The sequence below is a fragment of the Neomonachus schauinslandi genome, chromosome 5, assembly GCF_002201575.2.
Source record: "Neomonachus schauinslandi chromosome 5, ASM220157v2, whole genome shotgun sequence".
NCBI lineage: Eukaryota > Metazoa > Chordata > Mammalia > Carnivora > Phocidae > Neomonachus > Neomonachus schauinslandi.
In genome coordinates this window covers 145,159,919-145,185,858 of record NC_058407.1, presented here as the reverse complement: position 1 = coordinate 145,185,858, position 25,940 = coordinate 145,159,919, and the positions used below count along the sequence as shown (strand labels likewise).

The 25,940-nt window shown below is 44.6% G+C and overlaps 1 protein-coding gene across 1 annotated transcript in view; it reads left to right on the top strand.

Annotated features, from left to right (window-relative positions):
• Positions 1-25,940, top strand: part of GRIN2A (glutamate ionotropic receptor NMDA type subunit 2A) — a 363,888-nt gene that overhangs the window by 201,862 nt on the left and 136,086 nt on the right. Inside the window, exon 2 of the mRNA XM_021698148.1 lies at positions 5,229-5,821. Within this exon, the coding sequence (XP_021553823.1) occupies positions 5,229-5,821 (593 nt within the window). The remainder of the gene's footprint in view (positions 1-5,228; positions 5,822-25,940) is intronic.

Genomic DNA, 25,940 nt, shown 5'->3' with positions numbered 1-25,940 from the left:
TTCAGCAGAGCAGTGAGCCTGGGGAGAGAACTGCTCTTGCTTCAGAACCCAAGTGGGTGTCTGAAATCTGTTCCTCTCCCCCGGCTGCACACTGCCGAGGAAGCCAGTGCCAGAGGTGGTCAGAGACTGCTCTATAGAATCTGAAAAGGACAGGCTGAGGGATGGCAGGAGGTGGTGAGTGCAGGAGAAACAGCCTCTGCTACTCAGGTAGGAAGCGGGAAGAATGTTCAGGGCCTTGAAAAGAGGGCCATGTGGCATATCAGATGCCAGGCCCTGGGAGTGTGGCCAAATTCCTCCATCACCTCCTGCCAGTCCGTAAAAATATCTTTGAAAAATCCAGGGCTAAACATGAGCCTCTTCACTGTCTCACTGGGCAGTTACGTTTTGCAAATACCTTCTCACTTCCATCCCTCCATAAGGTAGACAGAGCCTTGGATCCGTAATGGGTTTGGAAGTTTCAGATGCCAGTGGAAATGATAGTGGTGCAGGGTAACTGCGGGAGGTCCATGAAGGACATGAGAGATGGTTTCTCTCCAAAGCATGATTCATCACTGGGAAGAAAGACAGTTCCTTCTCTTCGTGTGGCCTCCTTGGGCTCAGAGTGAGTGGGCTGGTTTGCGGAGCGGAGGGGCAGTGTGATGCTGGCATGTCAGGACATCTGGACATACCGGTTTCTGAACTAGGATCAGGATCCCCTTGGGCTTCTGGCTCTGTCCATGTTGTCTAGAGGACTGAGGGACATGGAGAGACGTCCCTGGACTGTTGGGAGTCAGGCATAGATAATAGATGAGCCTGTCATCCTACTTCAGCTCTTCCTGGCTCCTCCCACCCTGGGATGGTGCTTATTATGCCCACTTTATAGGCAAAGAAACTCAGATGCAGAAAGTTTCAGAATTTAACCACGGTCACGTGGTTAGTTCTTGCAGAGCCACAACTTGAACTCAAGTCCGAGAGACCCCAGAGCCCACAGTGTTTCAACTATAAAGTGACTGGTGTGCATAAAGGGGTAGGCTGGAGAGTCTCTACTTAAGGTGATTGTCTAGGGGAGCCATTGATGACCATAGAGGAGAGGAGTGGCCTGGTTAAAGCAGAGTTCAACCAGGAACTTCCATCAGGCAGTCATGACATGGCTGAATTGTTGGGATGCTCAAGTCCAGAGTGGGAATTACCCCTGACCCACGGGGAAAATAACAGTGATGTCGATTTGTTGAGTACTTGATATTTGATGGGTACTGCCCTGGATGCTTTTCTACAAGGAGGTCATTGAATCCTTCCAGCTCAACAAGAAAGTGCGATCATCACCAACAGTATAGTACAGGACTGAAAAGCTTGGAATCTCGAAGGCAGACAAACCTGATTCCCTGCCTTTATGACCCTGGAAGAGTCACTCTGCCTTTGAGTCTGTTTCTTCATTTGTATGATAGGGATCATGCTAGCACCCATTTAGGAAGGTGGTTGGGGGTAGGATTAAATGAGATACTACACTGAAAGCGTTGAGCCACACAACTCTCATAGGCATGTTAACTAGTATAATTATTGACATTGCCATACCCATTGTACAGATGTGGAAACTGAGTCTTGGAAACGTGAAGTGATTTTTTTCCCAAGGTCACCCAGTTAGGATCGGTACCTGGACAGCATAACCCCAGAAGTTACACTGTTGTCCATCCTGGGAGAAGACCCTAATGGGGATCAGAAGAGAGTAATAGAAGAGACTTGGCCTGGACTAAAGCACCACAAGACCGGGGAGTGGGAATGGCACAGGCAAGGAGCTTGCACATATTTTTACACAGACGGCTGTGCCAAGCAAGCTCTTGGCTAATGAACTGCCGTCCCTATAATTATCTTCTCTTTCACAAAGTTCACAATGCATCCATGCCCTCCTCCCCACATGGAGAGTTAGATAAGCCTGCACTTGCTTGCTGCTCTGCTCTGTGCACAAAGCCGCTCGTGAATACAGTAACGTCTGGCTCATAGCATGTGGAGCAGGGGTGCGGGAGCATCCCAGACACCACCCCCCCGCCCCCAGCTAGCACCTCTCCACTAATTCCGATTATCCCTAGGAAGTGTGTACATATGGATCATCTCAGAGATCCTTTTTATTGGGTTCCAACCGTGCCCTTAGCATCTGCCCTCCTGAGATCTTTCTCCATTCCTTGTGTGCTCAGTGCAAGAAGATGCTGATCCCTTTGCCTTTTGCAGTCCTAATGTGACTCTGGTCAGCAGCTTCCTTGGAGGCATCTTTGCTCCATGGGAATTATTACATTTCCTTGGTAATTAAGTTTGGAGCTTCTCAGTCCCATCCCAAGAAACACCTGGCAGTGCATAAGGTTGTTGGGTATAAACTGCCTTGAAATTTGACTTCTGTGCCTTCGTCCATTGGTGGGTTCATTATGTTGTTGCTGTTTTTGGTATTTAATGAGGTTGCATGCACAGCTGTTGAGGCTTAGAGGACCTTTATATTCCTTTTCTGATCAAGAAAGGTCACTCTCTCTCTATTTCAGACATTGGATGGAGGAGTGGTAGGTTGGTGATGTTGAAAGATTTTATTTTCTGGACATGACATTCAAGAGCCATAAAAAAAAATACAATCTCAGACACTGAAGTCTTCTGTTTTGCTTTATGTTTAAGCCCAGGACATTCCTCTTAGACTTCATTCACACATTCATTTACTCATGCGTTCCCTCCCCCTGCATTTCCTGATGTGTCATGTTCCAAGCCTTCTGCCCAGTTCTGGGGACAGAGAGAAGAAGACAGCAATATCTCTGCCCTTGAGCCGTTCATAGTCTTCTTGAGGCATGATTTAAAATGATTAATCAGGGGCGCCTGGGTGGCTCAGTTGGTTAAGCGACTGCCTTCGGCTCAGGTCATGATTCTGGAGTCCCGGGATCGAATCCCACATCGGGCTCCCTGCTCAGCGGGGAGTCTGCTTCTCCCTCTGACCCTCCTCCCTCTCATGCTCTCTGTCTCTCATTCTCTCTCTCTCAAATAAATAAATAAAATCTTTAAAATAAAATAAAATGATTAATCAATCCAAGAATATTGGATTTCTCCAAAAGCTATTGTAGGGAAAAAGATAATTACCCAAAGTCTTTAAATTTGTTACCCACTTTAATTGATTTAATTAGGTAAAATTCATAAAACTGTATTGTTGGAAGGAACCCAGAGGCATTTATTCCCGTTTTTTTGTTCCCTCTCTGCCTTCAGGCCGTACTGCACTTGAATTATCCCCCAAACCCATGCATTTCAGAAAAGGGAAGTATTTCGAAGAACTACAACTTTTGGCCCATTCAGATAAAACTTTCTATTCACTGAGCACCCACAGGCAAAACTTGGCAGACTTCTTGAAAGGGTTGGCATGCACGGCTACAAAGTGTTGTTTTGAAAGACAAATGGAATTGATCGTCCACTCTTAATACACACACATACACACACACACACAATGGAACCTCTGTATTCCTACTATTGAGGTGAATGCATATGGTAACTACAGAATGCAAAATGAAAGCATGGCTGCACTATAAGGACTTCTGGAGAATTCTTTTAGTTTCCAGGGAAAGAAAACCATAACTCAGCACTTGTCAAATTGTGTTTTGCTCTAACACACAGGCACACCTTCTCTTTAGCTGGCATTTTTGCACCTTGCCTATCAGTCAGCAGCATGGTTTAAGCACCTGCTATCTGCAGATCTTCAATGATCCCAAGAAAGTTGGGGCTGTGTTTTGGAAAGGGGGCTGGCCACGGAACCAGAGCCTGAGTTCATCTCGAGCCTCATTTCCCCCCTGCCAACACCATCACCTTTGTAGGATCATCATGGGGATTTTATGAGTTAAGGGGTGTGAAGGTAGTTTGTAAATGGTACAGCTGTATGCACTGCCTGCCTTTGCTGAATGGAAGTTTGTTCTCATGATCAGATCGTGACTAAGGGGGGTGTTAGAACTATTAGAGGCCCTTGGGGCACCTGGGTGGCTCAGTCAGTTAAGCTTCTGCCTTCAGCTCAGGTCATGATCTCAGGGCTCTGGGATCGAGCCCTACGTTAGACTCCCTGCTCAGCCAGGAGGTCTGCTTCTCCCTCTCCATCTGCCCCTCCTCCCTGCTTGTGTTCTCTCTCTCTCTCCCACTCTCTCTCAAATAAATAAACTCTTTAAAAAAAAAAAAAAGGAACTATTAGAGGTCCTTTAACCCAACACAAGTTGTCATGTCACTTTCAAGAGTAAGAGCATTCAGCGGCTCCCCCTTATGCTTGAATAAGTTCTAAGCCTCTGAACATATCCCTGAGGCCACACATGATGGGGTTCCTGCCAAGCTCTTCGCCATCATCTCATCCCCCCTACTTCATGAGCCATAATACATTTATCTCCGGCTCCTAGAATAGTCTAGATGTATCTGCAGGACTCCTCTGAGGATAATGTCCACCCGTCTCCCTTCTTCCTCACCCGGACACTCCTTCAGCATCCCCTTATACTTCTCTCAGCCTCTAGTCCCTGCAAATTGCTCTTCCTCAAATTCCCACCAGATCTACGGAGGCAGAGACCATGTCTGTGTCTGTCTTGTTTATCATTGTTTCTCCAAGTCCTAAAATGGTGTTGCTGCGTAGTTAGGGGTTCAACAAATATTTGTTGATTCAGATAAACATTCAGATAGAATGTCCAGTTAGCATTTATTATAGTTTATATTGTACAGGAGTCTAGAGTCCGAGTGACAGAAATCCTTTTCAGACTAACTCAAGCGATCATGGGAACTTGTTGGCTTACATAACCAACAGGTCCAGAGTAAATGGCTTCAGGCACGGCAGACTCCGGGTGCTTCAAGTGCATCATCAGGACTGTGTCTCTATGTCCTGATGTTGTCTCTGTTGGCTTCATTTTCCAGTTCTGAGCCTGGGGCCAGATAGAGTTCATTGTGTTGAAACCATATGGGCCCCAAAGGGCAGGAGGGAAATGGGATAAGCCAGAAGCAGAAATAATAGATCTCCTTCATGTGCCAGGCTGTGGGCTCCAAGTTCAGGGTCTCTCTCCTCTCTGTATTTCCAGTGTCTGTTCCAGAGTGTGGCATATAGTAGGTGCTCAGGAATGTTCTCGAATGAATAGGTGTGTGATGTATTTGCCCTCCCTTCTAAGAAGGCATTTTTTAAGCCTATAAAGACAGGTGGTTTTATGTAAACCGCCTTTTACCCCTTCCCCTTTTTTTTTTTTTTTTTTTTTTTTTTTTTTTACACCTGTTGGCAGGATCCGACGTCAACCTTCTTCCAGTTTGGAGCGTCCATCCAGCAACAAGCCACGGTCATGCTGAAGATCATGCAGGATTATGATTGGCACGTCTTCTCCCTGGTGACCACCATCTTCCCTGGGTACAGAGACTTCATCAGCTTCATCAAGACCACCGTGGACAACAGCTTTGTGGGCTGGGACATGCAGAACGTGATCACCTTGGACACTTCCTTTGAGGATGCAAAGACGCAGGTCCAGTTAAAGAAGATCCACTCTTCCGTCATCCTGCTCTACTGTTCCAAAGATGAGGCTGTCCTCATCCTGAGTGAGGCCCGCTCCCTGGGCCTCACTGGCTATGATTTCTTCTGGATCATCCCCAGCTTGGTTTCTGGGAACACAGAGCTCATCCCAAAGGAGTTTCCATCAGGACTCATTTCAGTCTCCTACGACGACTGGGACTACAGCCTGGAGGAAAGGGTGAGGGATGGCCTGGGCATCCTCACCACTGCTGCATATTCCATGTTGGAGAAGTTCTCCTACATCCCCGAGGCCAAGGCCAGCTGCTATGGGCAGACGGAGAAGCTGGAAGCCCCCCCTCACACTCTGCACCAGTAAGAGGGCAATCTTTGCTTGTCTCCCAAAATGGGACCAGAGTTTTCTTTGTTTGTTTGGTTGGTTGGTTGTTCGAAAACTCAGAGCAATACATACATACTCCCTGCTGAAAACGTACCCTGCAAGTAGAGAATGTTGTGTGTGTGCTTATGGGATTTTCTCTGATTGACTCTCCTCTCCTCTCTTCCCCTGGACTCCTCTTTCGTTTTATAACTTACATCATACTTTGTTTTCTGCAACTTTTTTTTTTACTCAGTGATATACCTTGGAAACCTACTCTCGAGACCTGTCTATGTATCCAGCTATGTATCTCTCTATCCATATTCTATCTATAGCTATATCCCAAGTGTGCCTGTGTATATATATACGGATATATATGGATTTTATATGCAGATAATATACACATGTATGGATGTATGTATACAGATGTGTATATGTATGTATACATACATATACACAGACTTATGTAGGAAGGAATGTAGATATGTATGTATGTGTAGATATACATAGGTGTGTGTGTGTGTGTGTGTTGCAACCTACGCACTGCATTTCTCAATAGGGATATACCATGATTTATTTATCCAGTCTCCATAATGATAGAAATCTAGGTTGTTTCAGATTTTTTCCCATTAGAAATGAAGCTGCAGTGATCATCATCCCACATGTCTCTTTGTGCACACAGAGCCCGTGTTTCTCCAGGGTGGATTCTAAGAAGTAGAAGTTTGGGGTCACAGAGCACATGCATTTAAAAATTGAAGTATCTGTTGCCAAATTGTCCTACCAAGGAACTATCCCAATTTGTATTCACACAAGCCACTTGTGAGGTCACTAGATTTCCCACATCCTCACCAACATGTTACACTTTGGGAAGACTGCCCACGCTGGGGCTTCCACATCCTCTGTCTGAGTGTGTATCTGAATTTCTTCCCTTCTTTTGTCCTGTTTTTGTACATCATTGGAAATCTTGGCAAATACCACTTTTAAAGCGGCATTATAGTCCATTGTATGGATGTATCCTAATGTATTTAACTACTCCCATCTTGGTGGGCATTTAAGTTTTATGTTTCTGAGAAATGTTATTGTTCTTTATGGCTCATCATTGTGGCTCAGCTGTTGACATGTAGAATGATCACTCCTGCACCCACTTTGCATGCTTTTGCCTGATGTTTGGTGATTGAATCCACGCTCCTTTCTCAGATAACGAGCAGCATAGCTCTGTGATGAAGGGACGGGGCTCCGAAGGTAGATTTGTCAGGGTTCAGATCTTGTCTTGTCCACTTCCTGTAGGCCTTGGCCCGTCACTTTACCTTTCTAGGCCTTGGTGGTTAACTGTAGAGTGATGATAATAGCATTACTCTCTCTAGGTGGCGCTGCGCAAACTTGAACATGCATCAGAATCACCTGGAGGGTGATTTGTTAAACCACAGGTGGCTGGGTTTCACACTCAAGAGTCTGTAATCCAGTCGCCCCGGGGGCCGGCCCCCAGAACTTGTAATTCCAGCAGGTTCCTGGGTGATGCTGATATTGCTGGTATGGGGATCGTGCACAGAGAACCAATGTTTTGTGGATTGACCTCAGTATTAAATGAGGTGATGCTTGGAGAGTAGCACAGTGCCTGGCTCCCGGTGATTATTGAATGACTGTCAAAATGACCAGTGAAGTGGTTTTGGTCATCAGAACTTACAGTCAGCAGACTAGGTTGGGTTTATTATCAGCAGAGTAACACGTCACTCTCAAATGTCTCTGGAAGGTTTAGGACTTTGAATCTGCTACAGTTCAGGGATTATCTCTGAGCTGAGTCTGGAGACGTGTGCGTGCGTGTGTGTGTGTGTGTGTGTGTGTGTGTGTGTGTGATGGTGTAGAAGGATTATACCTCTTTAAAATCGGTATACAACTGAAAAATGAACTCTTGAATTAAGAAATCGTGGTCCTTTGCAATTTTCCCTTCCCCTCTCCTCATTCCCTCCTTAGGGATCCTCTTTCTGAACTGCCATTTTCAGCATTTTAAATAATTGTCTAAATAACAGGAAGGAACTCCGATGAATCAGTATGAGGCATGGAAACCTCTTATGGAGGCAGGATTGCTGTCAGCCCAGTGACAAGGGCTGGGCTAATGAATGCTTCCTTCCCATAAGAAGTGCCCTACAGCTGGAATATTCACAAATGTATAATTTTGGTGAAAACATAACTCAATTTTAGGGCAATTGACATATAATATATACAGGAAAAGGGATTTGAGAAGGATAATTGTCAAGACATGCAGAGCTCCTTCCAGTGACCACCCTGAATTCCATTCCTTAAACAAAAAAAAATTCTGCTGTGCAATGTTATCATGCTATTTCTAGGAGTTATGCTTTGAATGCAGCAATTTTGTAGATTGTGTTTCATCCCCAGAGTGGCAATGCATCAAGTGGGGTAAGCCGTCATCCACCACCTGGTGTTTCATGAAACATCTCTCCATCCGTGGGGCGCTGGCAGTGCTCGCCCTGTGTATGAGGCTGGAATATGGTAACAGCATTGGCTCCTTACCACACTTGCCCATTGTCCCGATGTTTCTTAAATTCACCCGGGGAAGAGAAGACGCTTGCCAGGCAAGGAAGGGACTAGGAACTGGAGAAAGCCCCAAATGGCAGTTTTTCAGAAAAGCCTTAAGGCTACTATTTTCTCCTCCATCAGTCATTCCTTCCATCCAGTGGACCCTGTGCTGGCCCCTGGAATACGGACAGGAATGAAGATATAACTTCGCCAAGAATGTACAATCTGATGAAGAAGAAGGAAGTTTGTCTCACAACAAACTCTGGTAACAGGGACTTTTCCAAAAATATTAGGGAAAAAAAAAAGAATAGTACAGAGTCTGATAAAACACCCACCCCACCACTCATCACAGAGAACGAAGGTGAACGTGTCACATTTGTTTCAAAAATTTTAAAAGAAATTAAATATTACTGATGATGTCACAGTCCTGATTAGATCTCTCCCAAGTCCCACTTTCTTGTCTTCCTGTCCTCGGGAGGGAAAACACTGCCATGAATTTGGTAGGGATCCAAATCCGTGTGCACGTTTTGTACTTCTCGTATAGATGTCTGTGCAACCTTAGACCCAAAGCACAGTTCATTTTAATGCCCATAAATGATACAGTCACATTTCCTTTACCTCAGCCTTGTGGTTCAAGATGGGTCTCTGAGGACACATGGCATTCTAGCATATTCATCTTCGTTGCTGTTCTGTGCTGTTGTATAAGCGTTGCACTGTTTGTTTGATCATGACCCCCTGATGGACATTTAGGTTGTCAATGGTAGGGGATCTTCAGTGTCTGCAGCCTGAGTTGGATCCAGCAGCTCGTTCAGTGGAAGCCCAGGACTCTCGAGTTCAGGGTTCTGCCAAGCATCCGGTAGCCAAGTAGCTCTTACTACTCCCACTATGTAGTAAGGAGAATGCACATAGTTTCAGAAGAAGCTCAGATGAATTCATGTGGGTGGGTATCATGGTACATTGCTTTGGGGATCGGGCGTCCAGCTTGGATTGGTTGAGCGCCATCTTGGAAGCAGTTACACACATCCCTCTGTGGTCTCCAGGGACATGGCTTGTAATCTCCTACCCCGAGCTTGTGCACTTAGGATTCCGTAGCCATGACTTCTTGCTTACAATGCAGGACCTGGTAGAAAAGTCGACTTGCTGAGGATGACATGGGCCTGTTTCTGTCCCTGGGATTTCAGGGGGAAAAAAAAGGTGGGGGCAAGGGGAAAATGTTCTTTATGTTTAATATTCCTGGTTTTACAGAAGGCACTTTGAAAAGAGCAGTCAGCATTTTATAAAGTTCAAAAATAGCTCAGCCATGTTATGTAACCTCCTCCTTTCTAATGCGAAGTTATTAAACATCTGTCCCTTCCCCAAGTGCAGGGCATATAGCTGGTAACTCCTGGGACGGTGATGTAGATCATTACCTGTTCCGCCTGTGTGGAACTGAGGCTGTTCTGTCCAGTCCTGTCCCAAGAGTCCATCCGGGCCGCTGGTGGACCGGGCCCCGTGGGAGGCAGTGTGGCCTCGGAGTGAAGCATCTGGCACTGAAGCTGGCCTGCCTGGGTTTGAATCCCGGGTCAGAACTCTTCTAGATCCAAGGCTTTGGGCAAGTCCCTTAATTCCTCCAGGTTTGCCTCCTGAGATGTAACACAGGGACAAGAAAACTGTTTGCATCTTATCCGAGAGCCTGGCATGTGGAAAGCAGTCTATAAATCGTTAACTCTTATGATAAAACTTGCAAATATAAGATTGTGAGTGAGACTGATGTATCTGCATGCCATAGTCCACAACGTTGCCATTTATTCATCCCCCCCAAAAGGTCTTTAGTACCCTCTGTATGCTAGATGCCAACTCTCCATAGATGGCAAGGCAGGGAAGCCCTCATATGAATATTGGGGGACCCAGTGTTGCCATGTGTCTTGTTGTCTTTGAGCCCTGCGGGTCAGTGGACTATCCCATTGTAGAGGCTCATCTCACCAGTTGGAAGTACAGGAGGAAAGGGAATGTCCTCCTAGGGAAGCAGAACCCCTAAGGAGAAGAGGCCTAGGATCGGGACCACTCGATGCTCTGCTACTCTTTCCCAAACTTCTTCCCGGTGGCTTTTATTCCTTCCTCTGGTGCTGCAGCTCTGGTCATACTCGGTAATACTCACGCTGTCTCTTGGCTCAAACTTGTAGACCCAGGGGCAGTTCCTGTCAAATTTAACAGACCTGCAGGTCTGTTGGACATAGAACATTAAATGTGTGTATGTGTGTGTGTGTTTTAGTCTTGTTGTTGTACCAGAATTAAGTGAAATCATACATGCGGAACACCGTTGTGCCCGGCATGTAGTAGACATTTCACGAATAGTGGTCATGTCTCTCTTGTCTTCTTGTTATTCTTATTGTGGTGATGATCATCATTATTATTTCTTTAATTTATACTTGTTATACTGCAGGCTGTTCACAGGCAGGGGAGGGAGAAAGAGACTTCTCCCTTGTTTTTTAACAGCGGAATGATGACTGTCCTGTGGCTCCCATTTTAGGGAAGGGAGCAGGACGTGGAGAGGTGAGTGTATGGGAAGACTGAGGTGCTTGAGGAGATCTATAGCACAAATGAGTGGGAAAGGAATATCTTCTCCCAGGAGAGTTACGGATTCGGATTGAAGAGAAGTTATTTGGCTTTAATTGATGATACCTGGCTTGACCACTTACGTATTTTATATTAACTTCTTGATTTATGAAGTCAGGCTTCTGCATTAAGAAGCAACAACATGGTAAATTACTACCCTGACAGAAAAGGAAATGGAAGGAAGATATAAACGTGAATGTGAGTTTTTTTGTTTTGTTTTGTTTTAATTTTATTATGTTATGTTAGTCACCATACAATACATCATTGGTTTTTGATGTAGTGATCCACGATCCATTGTTTGCGTATAACACCCAGTGCTCCATGCAGTACGTGCCCTCCTTAATACCCATCACTGGGCTAACCAATCCCCCCTCCCCCCTCCCCTCTAAAACCCTGTTTGTCTCTCAGAGTCCATAGTCTCTCATGGTTCATCTCTCCCTCCAATTCCCCCTCTGCATTTTTCCCTTCCTTCTCCTAATGTCCTCCATGTTATTCCTTATGTTCCACAAATAAGTGAAACCATATGATAATTGACTTTCTCTGCTCGACTTATTTCACTTAGCATAATCTCCTCCAGTCCCATCCATGTTGATGTGAAAGTTGGGTATTCATCTTTTCTGATGGCTGAGTAATATTCCATTGTATATATGGACCACATCTTCTTTATCCATTCATCTGTTGAAGGGCGTGTCGGCTCTTTCCACAGTTTGGCTATTGCGGACATTGCTGCTATGAACATTGGGGTGCATATGGCCCTTCTTTTCACTACATCTGTGTCTTTGGGGTAAATACCCAGTAGTGCAATTGCTGGGTCATAGGGTAGCTCTATTTTTAAATTTTTGAGGAACCTCCACACTGTTTTCCAAAGTGGCTATACCAACTTGCATTCCATTTACAATAGCACCAAAAACCATAAGATACCTCGGAATAAACCTAACCAAAGAGGTAAAGGGTCTATACTCTAGGAACTACAAAACACTCATGAAAGAAATTGAAGAAGACACAAAAGGTGAATGTGAGTTTAATTCATATCCAAGTTACCTTGATACTTTTTTCAATCTTCATTTCTCAAATAACCACAGGAAAAGTTCATGGCTTAATGAACCATTAAGAGACTGCACTAACCCAGGTTGGCATGGTTTTATTTGATAGTCAGAATTATCACTGTTGGTTTCTTTTTTTAATGCCAATAAAAGAGCCTGCTCAGTTAAATCTCAGAGCTTGACTGGAGTTAAAACTTCCCTGGGTGAATGTGATAACTCTTTGCAAATATTTATCTGTGGGATCATCGTATGCTCAACAAATATTTCTGGCAGTGGCTTCAGGACCAAGCCGTCCTGTGGGCTTGTGCTCTCAGTCTGGGACTCTGGATTCGGCAGGGGGGGGGGGCACGGAAGGCTGACCTTCAAAGTAAATCAGCAAGAGATATGTCGAAATGAGATATGAGAGGATCCAAGGGCATGTGCCACATTGAGAGCCCAAAGCACATTCCACCAAGCTGTGTGACTTTGTGAAATGTGGGTTTGGACAGTGCTGTGTTCACACCCTCTCATGTGAAATGTGGGTTTGGACAGTGCTGTGTTCACACCCTCTCATCTGGGTTGTCTTGGGCAAGTTCCTTAACTTCTTTGAGCCTCCACTTCCTTGATTGCAAACAGAGATCACTGCAACCCTAGAGAACCATGGTGACACTTACATGTATGTAATATACTCAGCCAAGCATCTAGGTTGCAGTTGGCACCCCCCAGATGTTAATTGTTCTCCTTCCCTGGGCCAGAGGCACAGCTTGATCTGCCCCCGCCTGTGTCCTGATGGACTCATGAGAGGTGGATGGTCCTCCCTGGGCGTCCAGCCTGACAGCTAAGTGAACAGCCTCTCTTCAGCATCCTCTCTGTTTGTGGCCTCCCTCCTGGAACACAGACGTCTCTTTTTTGGCCGGAAGTCAAAAGTACCGTATGCCAACCCTGCAATGCAAGTCAATCATTTCCAACTGGCACCCAATGAATAGCTCGACAAATGGTGGAAACCCAGTGCTGGCAACTTGAAGGGACCAGAAATTGGCCCTGCCTTTACCTTGAGGGAAAGGTGATTTGGGTTGTTTCGGGGTTGCACAGAAAGCATGCCTGTTGTTCACATTTGCCTCAGTCTTGGGGCAAGTCTTTGGGTTTGGGGACCAGCATGCCTAACAAAGATGTATCAAGGGTTGAACACCAGGAGAGTCTTCATTTTGAAACTTGGTAATTTGGTGACATACACTAATAATTTGCTGCAACTCCCTTCTGTGAAAATATAAAGCAAGGAAAAACACCGTCTTCATTACTCTGGTGCCTGTTGACAGAGAGTATACTGGGGACAGAGGGTTTTAAGGGGTTAGGAGACCGTAGCATAGTCCAGGAGAGAGCAGGCGGTGACTTGGGTTGGAGTAACAGCTGTGTATTCAGAGAGAAGTGGGTGGGTTTAATGCATGTTTTGGAGTAAAATGAACAAGACACAGCAGATGAATATGAAGTATGAAAAGAGATAAAATAACCAATAATTTTTCACTTGTACAGCTGAATAGATGGTGGTTCCTTTTACAAAACTGGAGAAGAAGCAGATTTGGGGAGGAGGAGGTCAGGAAGAGCATCCAGTTTCGAACATGCTCAGGGGAGCCCATCCAAGTGGAAATCTCAAGTAGGCAATTGAAGAGGAGAGTCTGAGTTCAGACTGAAAAATGCAACACACAGGTTGGGAGCTTATTGGTGGTGGTTACAGCCCCAGGATTGGGTAACATTCCAAGGTGGGGGGGAATGAAAAATCAGAAGAGGGACTGGACTCAAACCATGAGGAATGTCGGGTTCATTGGCAAATAACCCCTGAGGGAAAGGAGAATCCTGGAGAGAGAGAGAGTTGGGCTGGGAACTTCAGCTGCCTTTTTTTTCCCATGGAGACTGTCTATCCCCTGCTTCTGTTATGGAGCTTGGTGGGTGTCTGTATAGGGTCTGCCATCTGCTAGATATTGTGGCAGGTATGGTGGGCCTTGGAAAAGATCTATCATCCATGGCCGTTGCTAATATACCTGGATTTAGTGCACCCAAGGAGACTTAATAATCCTACCAGCAGTTTTAATCAATACATGGAGAAAGTAAAACTTATCACGTGATGAAGTGCCAGGCTGATCATCAGAGCAGCGAAGTCTTGGAGCCCTAGGAAGCCGGTACCATGCTCGGCTAGAACCATGCCATAGATGGGAAGCCAAGCTTTGGATCAGCAGAGCTGAGGAGATGACACTTCCAGAAGGCGGAGGAAAAAACTCCTGCTTTTGCTTCCTTCTTCACATGATCTGGAAAACATCTGATGTCACACAAAACAATAAGTGAAAAATTCTTTCCACCGCAAGGGAGGTACACGTGGCCTAGTGTGAAGGGCCAGTTTATTTCCAAGCTGTCTTTTGTTTGTTCTCCTGGAAGAGTGTCTGTCTGTGCACCTCCTTGCACAGAGGACAGAAGCCCACCTTGTCATCCCTTCCGAGTGGGAGCTGGACAGCTGGAGCGGGCCTTTCCACCCATTCTCTGCCTTTGTCCCCTTGCTTCGCAGGTTCCCCCTTCTCTTAACCAACTGAGCCACCCAGGCGCCCCGGTTCCCCCTTCTCTTGCCTCCGCACAGAGGCTGCCTCCCTGCAGGTGTGACTGAACCCCCGTGCAACCTCCTGGTGCCTCAGTACCTGTCCTGGATCCCGGGGTTGGAGGAGTCACCGTTAGGTTGGTGACGCTAGCTAAGTTTGGCACAGGCATGGGAGGCCAGCCACGTTTTTATCCAGGGCCCACAGTTTAGGAACTAAACTGGCTGATCTGCTGATGCATGGTGTACTCTTCTCCAAATCCCCATGGCCAGTTCCTGAGGATTTGCTTCATTTGGTTAAGTCCTGTCCAAACACAAGGAACAAATACACACACCAGTCAGTTTCCTGTGTGATGGAGAACAGCTCTCCTGAGACATGGACTCATTTCCTTTATATTTCCATCACTATTAGTAAAAGGAAGTTTTAACAATTTAATTAATACATCATTATGTGTTGGGGGGAGGGAGAGCAATTTCAAGTTTCATAAGTTACGTTATAGAAGCGTATATATTTTAAAATGTGTTATAATGGAAATTTTAAAGTACTCTGATGATACAACCTGTCGTGTATTAACTGCCTCCTATGTGCTAGTCGCTTGTCCTTACAGATGAATTAGGATGTTTTTGCTGCAGGTAACAATCAGTTAAATTCAGTTTTGTAATTGAATTATTTGATTGGAATTCCATAGGCAGGATGGACTTCAGATGCAGTATGATCAAGGTTCTGGCTCTTTTCCCTATGCTCTCTTGACTCTGCTCTTTGGGAATTAAAGTCTTTGTTATCAAATTTCTTCCTTTGTGATCTTAAGTTAGCTGTCAGCAACACCTGGGATGACTTCTTTGTTCATGGCCAAATTAGGTCATGTGCCCATCTTTGGGCCAATAACAGCCATTTTAAAAATGCCATGTAACTGCTGACTTAAGTCTGGACTGCCAGTCCAATCACTGAAAAGGCAAATAGGATTACATTAAACCAAACCAGACCTACTCTAAGAACTGGGGATGGGGTAAGTTACCCCCAAAGCCCATTGAGTCTTACAAGAAGCATGAAGTTTCAACAAACGTGAATTCTCTTAAGAATGAGGAAGAGGAAAATGGATGCCATATAGACTACCAGCAGGTCAAATTATAAATCATAACAACTCATATTACAGATGAGGAAATTTGAGGACCAGAGAAGTTCAACAACTTGACAAAAGCCACACAGCTAATAGAACATAAAGCTAGAATTCAAATCCAGTTTTGTTTGGGTCTAAACACCATTATACTACTTCCTGTGTTTGCAAATTGACCTGAAGTTGTGGTGTTTTCCTATTATGTTTGTTTGTTTGCCCCACAGGATGCTTTTATTGTTTTCAAAAGTTGAATAACTCCCAACATTTAAAAATTGAAAGATGTCGCAAAAAACAGATTTTCAGCTAATGTTGAGAAAAATATGAAAAACCCATGATGATAATTCCACATTCCTATCTGAAAGTCTTAAAGGTTGGGGGCCCTCGGTGTTGAGGTCCAGACTCTTCACTCCTCAGGGAGAAGCTGGGAGTCCTGAGTCTCATCCTGACTGTATTTTGCTGTGCAGGTGGTAGGGTTTATGACAAGAGCATCCCGGCCTTTCCTACCCATTCTGATGTGGGCATTTTCTTGTTCACTTGATAGGAGTCACGGACCTAGTTTCTGGATTTCTTTCAGAGGCAATTGCTGCATATGTAGCTCCATGTGTATGGAAAGAGGTGAGTTCAGGAGCCTCCTATGCTGCCATCTTGTACCAGAACCTTCCTCCTACCTGGAGATGGTCAACTAGGTGTTGTCAAGAACACCTGCCCAGTTCAACTTAGTCCCCACCTGGACCATTTATTCATATTACATCCATGGTCTCTTTAAGCATTCTACTTTATCACACAGTATCTTATATTTGCTTTATTTATCGTAATCATCCTCATTTTTAATCATCACCAAAATAAGAACTTGATGAACCTTAAGGCTGGGAGCTATGAAAATGAGTGGTAACAGGAAGTTTTGGTATGTTGCCTCCAAGGATCTTTACCCTCAGGTCTGTACAACTAGGTCTCTGGACATCGTAGGTCTCCCTCATTTGTATGCTTTCTGCATTACTGGACAGACATTCTGGTGAAATCACATAAAAAAACTGCTGGTGTGTGATTCTCTGTGACCAGAGGCCCCGCAAGATGGGAGAGGGGCCTCTAATCTCTCACTCACATTTTCTCAAAACAAAACAGGCTTTTAACGTTCCAGCTGAGGGTGCCTGGGATGCAGTCATCAGGGACTAAGTGGTCATTCCAGGCAGCCCTGGGTCATAAACCTACTTTTCTGTTCAACTTACAGATGGGAGTTTGAATTGTTTGTGCCTATAGTGACTTTGCCCCAAGACAAGAACTTACTGAATTACCCGAGGGGAGTTCTCACCCATCAGTTCAGATTAAGTTTTAGATATTCTTCTAAAGCTGGAAGAAGATACTTGTTCTGGGTGGTGATGGGGCAGGGGTCCAGCTTTTTGTAGTATCCCCAAATCTGTCATATAGATGGCAAAGAGGGGAGTCCTATGGAACCCATGCCACATGTTAAGGGTCACTGCTGAAAAGGTCACTTTATCATCGAAACCTTAAATACAGAACCTAAAATACAGGGTTCTGATCTGATTTTTCTTCTTTATGTCTCAAATCCATAAAATATATTGTTAGTTGTTACAAATTATTTTCAGCTGGTTTTGTAACATCGAAATTGTCCATTTCTTCTCTGTGCTTTGTTACAGGTGAGGAAATTGGGGGCCTGAAAGACACAGGGTTCAGTTTTCACTGAAGGGAGACTGGTTAATGACAGAGGCATGCAAAACCCAGTTTTCCTTTCTCCCAGACCTAGATGGGTTGCTTCCACTGTACCTGTCCTCTTTCCTTCTAGGTCCTTTGTGATTAATAATAATAATGTGGTGATGATGATGATGAACAACTCCAGGGACCTTGTCGATTTTATCTGTGTTCACCACTACCTAGCATAGCGTAGACACTTAAACACGTGTCAGTGGGTGAGTAATGATAGTTGCTAATGTGGCTCTGGCTCTGACCGTGATGCTGTGTTAAGGATATTTACAAGCGGGGCGCCTGGGTGGCTCAGATGGTTAAGCGTCTGCCTTCAGCTCGGGACATGATCTCAGGGTCCTGGGATCGAGCCCCATATCAGGCTCCTGGCTCAGCGAGGAGTCTGCTTCTCCCTCTCCCTCCGCCTCTCTCCCCTGCTCATATTCCCTCTCTCTCTCTCTCTGTCACATGAATAAAAAAAAAAAAAGGATATTTACAAGCATTATCTTATTTTATCCTCACAACAGCACCATGAAACCCATGGTACTGTGATTTCCATTTTAGCGTGAGAAAAAAAAATCTGAGATTTTTGAGAAAAATGACTTTCCCAGGGTCATTTAGTGGTAGAACCAGGACCAAGATTGCCTCTCTGACTTCAGCACCTGCTTCTCTGACCCTCTGGTGGCCCCGGGAAAGAGAACATTCGAAATGTGTTTTTAGGAGCCCCTAGGGAGTCTTCCAGTGCTACAAAGTGGGTACCAAGATCCGCCCATTGTGGGCACGAGTCCTTTGTGTGTCTTGCAGGTTAACTTGTCACAGAAATGCAATGCACAGGATTTCATTTTATAAATCACAAAACCTTCCTGAAAACGTTAATATTCTTACCATCAGCCTCAATTATTATTATAGTCATTAGCATAGAGATCCGCGTTGGCATTGCCAAGAATAAAGAGAGTGGAGAACAAAGGGGAGAAGTTGACCTTTCCTAGGAGAATTTTTATGAGAATAGTCAAAGGCTCAATTGCAGAGTCATCAGCTCCCTTTAAATTAGTTCTAGAACGAGTCCCTTCAGACTTTGTGCATCTGTGAGGAGTGCCAGTAAATATTAACTGGATGCAAAGAATTGAGCAAAGACACATCAGCAAGAGAGCTTCAGTAATTCCGACGAGGCTGAAGGAAGGAAGTAAAAGGTCGAAAGGCAGAGGGAAGCCCATATTTAATTTTGACACTGGGCGTGTGGCAGGTCATAATGTGGTGGTCTGCCTTGATTTTTTAAAGTGTGCAGGGGGCCACACCGTTGACATGCAGCCTCACACAGTGCGGGAGATGGGGGAGGAAGCCATTGGGCCTGCCTCTAAACCATTTACAGAGCTGGAGTTTAAGAACTCTTCCACTTTCAGGGGTGCCTGGGTGGCTCAGTCCTTAAGCATCTGCCTTCAGCTCAGGTCATGATCCCGGGGTCCTGGGATCGAGCCCCGCATCGGGCTCCCTGCTCAGCGGGAAGTCTGCTTCTCCCTCTCCCACTCCCCCTGCTTGTGTTCCCTCTCTCGCTGTGTCTCTCTGTCAAATAAATAAATAAAATATTAAAAAAAAAAAAAGAAAGAAATCTTCCACTTCCAAAACAGAGCCTTTCTTAAATAGACTCTGAGCTCTGAGCACAGGACTGGGAGAAAGTGTTTGTCTTCAGCCGACTAGGTGAAAACAAAACAAACAGAACAAAAGCGGTCCCCTAACATCTGTTACCCACATTCGTCTCATGCCTTCCTGCACTTCATTCTTTCCTTTGTCCATTTATTCATTCATGCGTGCCTTTGTTTTGGTTCACGTAGCCGTTCGTGGGCTCAACCCTGTAGTAGGCATGAGACACAGACCACCACACACACAGCAAACAAAGGCTCCCCACTGGAAGCTCCCGTGCTGGTGGGGAGACTGGAAATAAATGATTATATGGTGGGATTATAAATTGGGATTGACATGGAATTGGAAGAAAATAGGGCAGGGTAGGGGAATAGAGGATGAAAAGGGTTATTTTACTTTATTTTTATTTATTTACTTTTCCAATATTGATTTTTAAAAATTTTATTTAAAGTCAACTTAGTTAACATATAGTGTATTGTTAGTTTCGGGGGTAGAATTTAGTGATTCATCAGTTGCGTGTAATACCCAGTGTTCATTATGCCAAGTGCCCTCCTTAATGCCCATCACGAAAGGGGTTATTTGAGATACAGTGGTTGGGAAAGTGACGTTTTAGCCAATATCTGAATGAAGTGAATAAGAAAGCAATGTGAAGATCTGGGGAAAGAATGTTCTGGATGGGGGGCCAGCATGGGCAAAGAACTGGAGCTGAAAAACGGCTTGGATGGGTTGAGGAACAGCAGGAAGGTCTGAGTGGCAGAAGCAGGGTGGGTGAGTAGAACATGCCTTGGGAGAGGTAGACCAAGTTGTAGGGTCTTGGAGGCCATGGTGAAGGTGTGGGGCTTTGTCTCAAGTGTTATGGGAAGGTGCTGGAGAATTTTAGCAGGAGAGTAAGGTAGGCTTCTGTGGTGAACCCTGAGCCTCGTTTGTTTTTTCTTTCTCCTGTGCCATTTCTTTTCCTGTTAGAAACAAGCTTTGCTTTGTATGGAGTATAGGGCACTTGCTTCTCCAGATTCCATTCCTTCCCTCCCCCATTATGCAGCCCGTGGTGTGGGCAGGCCCTATTTGGGCACAGCCAACAAAAAAATACCCCATCCATCTCACTATACCAGTTGGTTGATGAGTAGGCATGAGATTTGAGTTGGTCTAATAGATCATATATCATATCTATTTGCTATATGGGAAATGTACAGATGTGAGTCCTGGAATTTCTGCTTCCATTTTTCTACTGTGAAAGAAATGAGGCTGAGGATAGAGGTGACTCACACATGAGACAGAACTAAGAAAAGTGTAGTATGGAGAACAAACCAGATCCATGATCATGCTGCACCTGAAGTCCACCCTATCATTGATCTTTTCAGATGTTAACCACCAGACTCCCTAGGGGTTTAAGGTGGTTCAAGTTTGTTTCCTGCTACTTGCAACCAAAAGAGTTTTGATGGATATGTATATTTGGCAGCTAATCTCTAGTATTATGCTAATTAATTCATATATCCTTTAAATTAATGAGGTTGCCTTTGGTAAAGTTCAATTTGATCAACAGCAGGTTATTATAAATAAAAATTTTAGAAAGATTATTTTACACAAGGCAATGATGGCTCTGTAATTGCAAACATAATTTGTGCTCGGCATATGTTTGTAGTCTTTGGAGGATTCCATCCTGTAAATCCACAGCCTTTGGAATCAGATCCTAACTTTTTCTGCCACATATTAGCTGTGGGACCTTGAGTAAGTAACTAGATACATCTGAACCCCATTCTTGTCATCCGTAAAATGGAGATTGTGCTGGTCCCCACTCATGTTGGGGAGTCTGTGAGAATTCAGTAAGGCATGAAAAGCATTTAGCTCGATGCCTAGCACATACTCAGTGATGCTATGAATGTTAGTTCTTGAATAATAAAATAAAATTAAAAAAAAATAGAATCCTTGGAATGACCAACGAAAGTGGGACGAAAAATGCCACCTAGATGGCAGGATTGTTCTGCGTAGCTTAATTAAGTGTGTTTCATTATTCTAACTCCCTGGGGCTTTTGAAGGAAAAATAGATTTTTTAAAAATTTGGGAGAGTCATCTCATTAACTAAGAGAGGGGGGAGGAGGCCGTCCTTAGAGGGGAAATGAGAAGGAAATGAGAAGGAATTGTGCAGTCGAATGCATTAGTGTTGGTGTTAACTTCCTTCTTAAATGATAAATGTCTGCATGGAGCCACAGAACCATGGCTTTCCAGAGGACCTTGTTAAATGCAAGAAGACCTTGGGTCCTGCATAAGAGTGAGATGTTACCATACTGTATGTAATCTAAGACCCAAGCAATTATAAAATGATCTTTAAATCAAAAAGGTTAACATGTGGGGCACCTGGGTGGCTCAGTTGGTTGAGCATTGGACTCTTGGTTTCAGCTCAGGTCATGATCTCAGGGTCATTAGATCGAGCCCTGCATCAGGCTCTGTGCTCAGTGTGGAGTCTGCTTGAGATTCATTCTTCCTCTCCCTGCCCTTCCTGCTTGTGCTCTCTCTCTTTCTCAAATAAATAAATAAATTATTTTATTATTTTATTTTTATTTTTTTTTAAAGATTTTATTTATTTGACAGAGACACAGTGAAGAGGGAACACAAGCAGGGGGAGTGGGAGAAGCAGGCTTCCTGTGGAGCAGGGAGCCCGATGCGGGGCTCGATCCCAGGACCCTGGGACCATGACCTGAGCCGAAGGCAGACGCTTAACGACTGAGCCACCCAGGTGCCCCAATAAATTTTTTTTTTTTTAAAAAAAGGTTAACATGCAAAAGATGGGCATCTTAACATTGATTCAGTAGAGTAACAATGCCTACCACATCCAGTGCTCTACCGGTCTACAGGCTGGTGATCCTCTCGTGTTCTAGATGGGAAGATCGGGTTCAGGAAAGTTGAGTGACTTTTTCAAGGTCCTGTCATTATCGGGCAAGAGTCACAATTACATTCGTCCATTTATTTGAAAAACTTACCTCATGTTCATTGTGAAGCCCCGCAGGGGATCCTCGAGGAAACAAGAGTATGGTCCCTAATTCATGAGATTATAGCCTCTTAGGGAATTCAGACAAAAATGAGAAGGGGATCAAATAAATAAAATAACTGCACTTCATTATGTCAGCTGAGAAGGAAGGGTACGGGGTCCTGAGGTGGGAAACATCAAGGATGGGAGGAGTACTTCTCTTTATCAAGTGAAGAGAATGCAAAGCCCGAGGAAGTCATTTCAGGCAAGGGGAACAGAGAGTGCAAAGGCTCTGAGCTGGGAAAGACTTTGGTGTGTATAAGGAAATGAAAAAAAAAAAAAGTGAGGATGGTAGACTCAGTTCCAGGTCATTCTGCTCATGAGGCCACACTGCCTCTGCAGAAGGGACTGTTGAGTGAAGGGCATGAAGAACCATGGAGCGATGGCTGTCAAAGGGATACCAGTCACCTCCTCACATCAAGAACTTACTCCTCAGAAGAGAATTCCTCTCAGCCATTCCCTGACCAGCCCCACCCCTGTGCTGTTACAGCAGGAGGAGGTATCTCAAGAGCTTCCATAGGAGATGTGCTGGGGGAGGGAAGTCTGCCTTGAAGGGGTTGGAAAAGAGAAAATGGCAGAAGAAGAGCTGGGGTGAACGATGCTTGTTGACTTGAGCCAACCGCTAGTCAAAGCTGCTTCTCTGGACAACTCCCAGCCCCCTTCCAGAACACGAGGTGTCTCTGTCAATCCACTAAGTAGAAGGCACATTGCCCCTGTGGCTCTTAAAGTTGTGCCTTTTAGCCCCCGAATGGTTTCCTCCAGCACCTTCGTTCCCAACAGGAGGTGCTGAAAATACAGGAAGAATGAGAGGGCCCGGATTTACAAATGGCTGCAGATTCAGGGTGTAGGAAAAGCTCCCACTCTCAACCCCTTGGACCCCTTGAGAGGTTGGGTGGCACTTTAATGTCACTTTCCCTTCTGCTTTTCCCAAGTCTTCACGTCCTGAAACTTTGCACTGTGTAGGAGGATCTGTGACTAATGGGACCATCATTTTGCCTGATTCTGCTTCTGCATAGACATGGTTTGTAACGGTCACAATAGTATTACTTAGAGCACGTGAGATTCAAATACAAAGTCCTTTTCTCCTCGTAACAATTCTATAAGTCACAAGTTATACATTCCCACGTAACAGGTAAAGGTAATAAAGTTCACAGAGGTGACGTGTTGTCATCAAGATCACACAAAGACAGCGGCCCCACTCTCTGCCTCCAAATCCAGAAGATAAAGGGCGCAAAGCAGTGGAAGCGGGATGTGGTCCCACCTCTCTCAACAACCCAGGGGGGAAGTAAAGAACGTGCTAGTTTCTTTCTACTAATTAACCAACTCAAGCCTCTTAACACTGCCATGAAGTAGGTGCTGTTATTATGTCCATTTAACAGATGAAGAAGTTGAGGCTCACAGAGATAATTCACAGACCCCAACATTTCAACAACATTGTTATCCCCACTTAATCGCTTCCCCTGAGGACATGCTTTTGTTTTATAGGAATCACACCAATTTGTTGTATTGAGCATATTCCTGATTGTGAATTTCTTTGCTTACTCTTGGTTAAAAAAAAAAAAAAAAGGTAAGGGGCGCCTCAGTGACTCAGTCAGTTAAGTGTCTGCCTTCGGTTCAGGTCATGATCCCAGGGTTCTGGGATCGAGCCCCGCATCGGGCTTCCTGCTAAGTGGGGAGCCTGCTTCTCCCTCTCCCACTCCCCCTGCTTGTGTTCCTGCTCTCGCTATCTCTCTCTCTGTCAAATAATCTTAGAAAAAAAGGTAAAAGTTTTAGGAACAGGATGGCATTATGCTCTTTCCACATAAGCACATGGAAACAAGTAATAGAAGCAATTGCCTTGATAAATAATCAGACTATGAAGCTGCCATCATAGAAAAAAATTGTTCCTATGTATTTTCTACTGGAATCAGAATGTTTGGATAGTTGCGTGGGTCCCTGCCGTTCTTCCTAAGGAAGGGGTTGCTCTTGTTAAGGATAGCAGTCTCCGTTCCAGCCTTCCTGGTTTTGATGTGTTCCTTAACCAGTTGATTCCTATTTTCTTGACTTGTATTTTGCTGTCAGCTTCTGCTTCTTCCGCTTGCCTTATTAAGAATTCTGCATAGTCAATAGGATGCAAATAAATGGAAACATATGCACCTCCCTGCATGTGGAAAATGTCGCTGTTGGCTGTTCTGCTGCCTAGCTGCCTTTGCAGGGTGAAGCCTGAGCTTCCAATTGAGACTCTTCCTCTCTGGGGGCTGGTCTGACCACTACTGTCATATCCAGGTGAGGGAGCTACCGTGGCCTCCACGGCAAGTTCAAGTCACTGACTTCTCCCTCCGCTTCGGGTCTGAAAGCCCCTTTGGCTCCAGCTCCTTTCACTCTGGGGACATTTGTGCATCTTTGATAAACCTCACTTCTGCGCCAGAGCACATCCAAGGCGCTGAGCGAGTTCCTGAATTTGTGCACTGGGAAATTTTGTACCGCATTTCACCATGGTGAGAAGAACCAGAATAGAGCATGCTGTTTGGAAGCCAGATCTGACATCAAAAGCAGGTGCAGACCTGTCAGCCACACAGCTGGTTGAGTTAACTCTATTAGACGGTGTTGGACAATTTTGTTGTCTGAAATAGAAACCAGTGTGGTGGCAGGCCGTCCATTTGCCAAATGGTGCCCCTGCTAGACTGGTTAGGTTTGCCTTTCTTGTTGGTGCATCTGCTGGGTTTGGCTGCCAGCATGTTGGAAACTGGCAGTTCTGTAAAGTTTTATTGTCTTTCTAGGTGCTTCTATCAGGGAGAGAGATACGAGGATTTGCCATTTTTTTAATGATGACTTGGCATTTTTGACTCCTGGCTCCACCTCAACTAGAAGGAATGAGTCTCTGATTATATGTTAATATTGCAAGTGCATCATCTTTTTGACCAAGAGTGATTTTCTATCTTTCTTTAAATCATAGGTTCTCAAGAGCCTCTGTTCTAAATTGTTTTCTCACACTCGATTTTAATGACCGTGCTTAATGGATTTTTGTATTTTTTTTTCTTCCTTTCTTTTTTCTTTTGAAAATCAGCAACAAGTAGAAAGAACCCCTGTGGTTGAAATACAATATCCCTCTCAAAGAAGAGATGGGGGGAAAAATGTTTTCCCCAACTTCAAGCCCACACCAGTGTGATCTGTCTTCTACATTTTAAGCAAGCTGTGAGCCTTTGAGGATTGAGTCAGAGAATGCAAAACATGACCTCTTAGTTAAAGCCAAAGCTAAAAAAAGGGACCTTGTACATCAAATGGCTCTTACCAAAGGGTGTTTTTATGAGTGAAGTGCAAATGAAGCATAGAATAGAGCTCCTTTCCAGGATCCAAGACCCAATTTCCAAAACATGTGAACGCTCTCTCGATTGATTGTATTTGCTGCTTAGCTTGGAGTATGAAATGGGATAACCTATGTTAAGCACTCAGCACTGTGCCCAGCACATCTTGGACCCTCAATTTAACATTATTATTCATTATTCCTACATAGAGGTGAAATATAAAGCAACTCATCTCAATTATTTCTTTGACCAGAAATACAAGATTGTGTAACTCATGACAATGAATGCCTATAAATCTTTACCAAAAGGTCCCTGGGATAGGATCTCATTCTGAAAATGTTCTGAAAATTTTAGACCCTGTCTAGACAAAAGGGAGAAGAATATACAAGTGTGTTTTTTGAGTGGGAAGGAGCACCATGTCTAATCTGTGTGAGGAATGGATGAAGGATTTCACAGAAGAGGTCTCCAAGGGGTAAAACAAAGTTGTCTTCAGCATTTTAAGGGTTTGTCATAAGTTTTCTTCGCTGATAACAGAGAACGAGAGCCAGTCGGTTGAATCTCCAAGGAAATAATTCTGGCTCCGTGGAAGGACATCTTTGCTAAACACTTTGAGCTGTCAGTGAAAGGGACC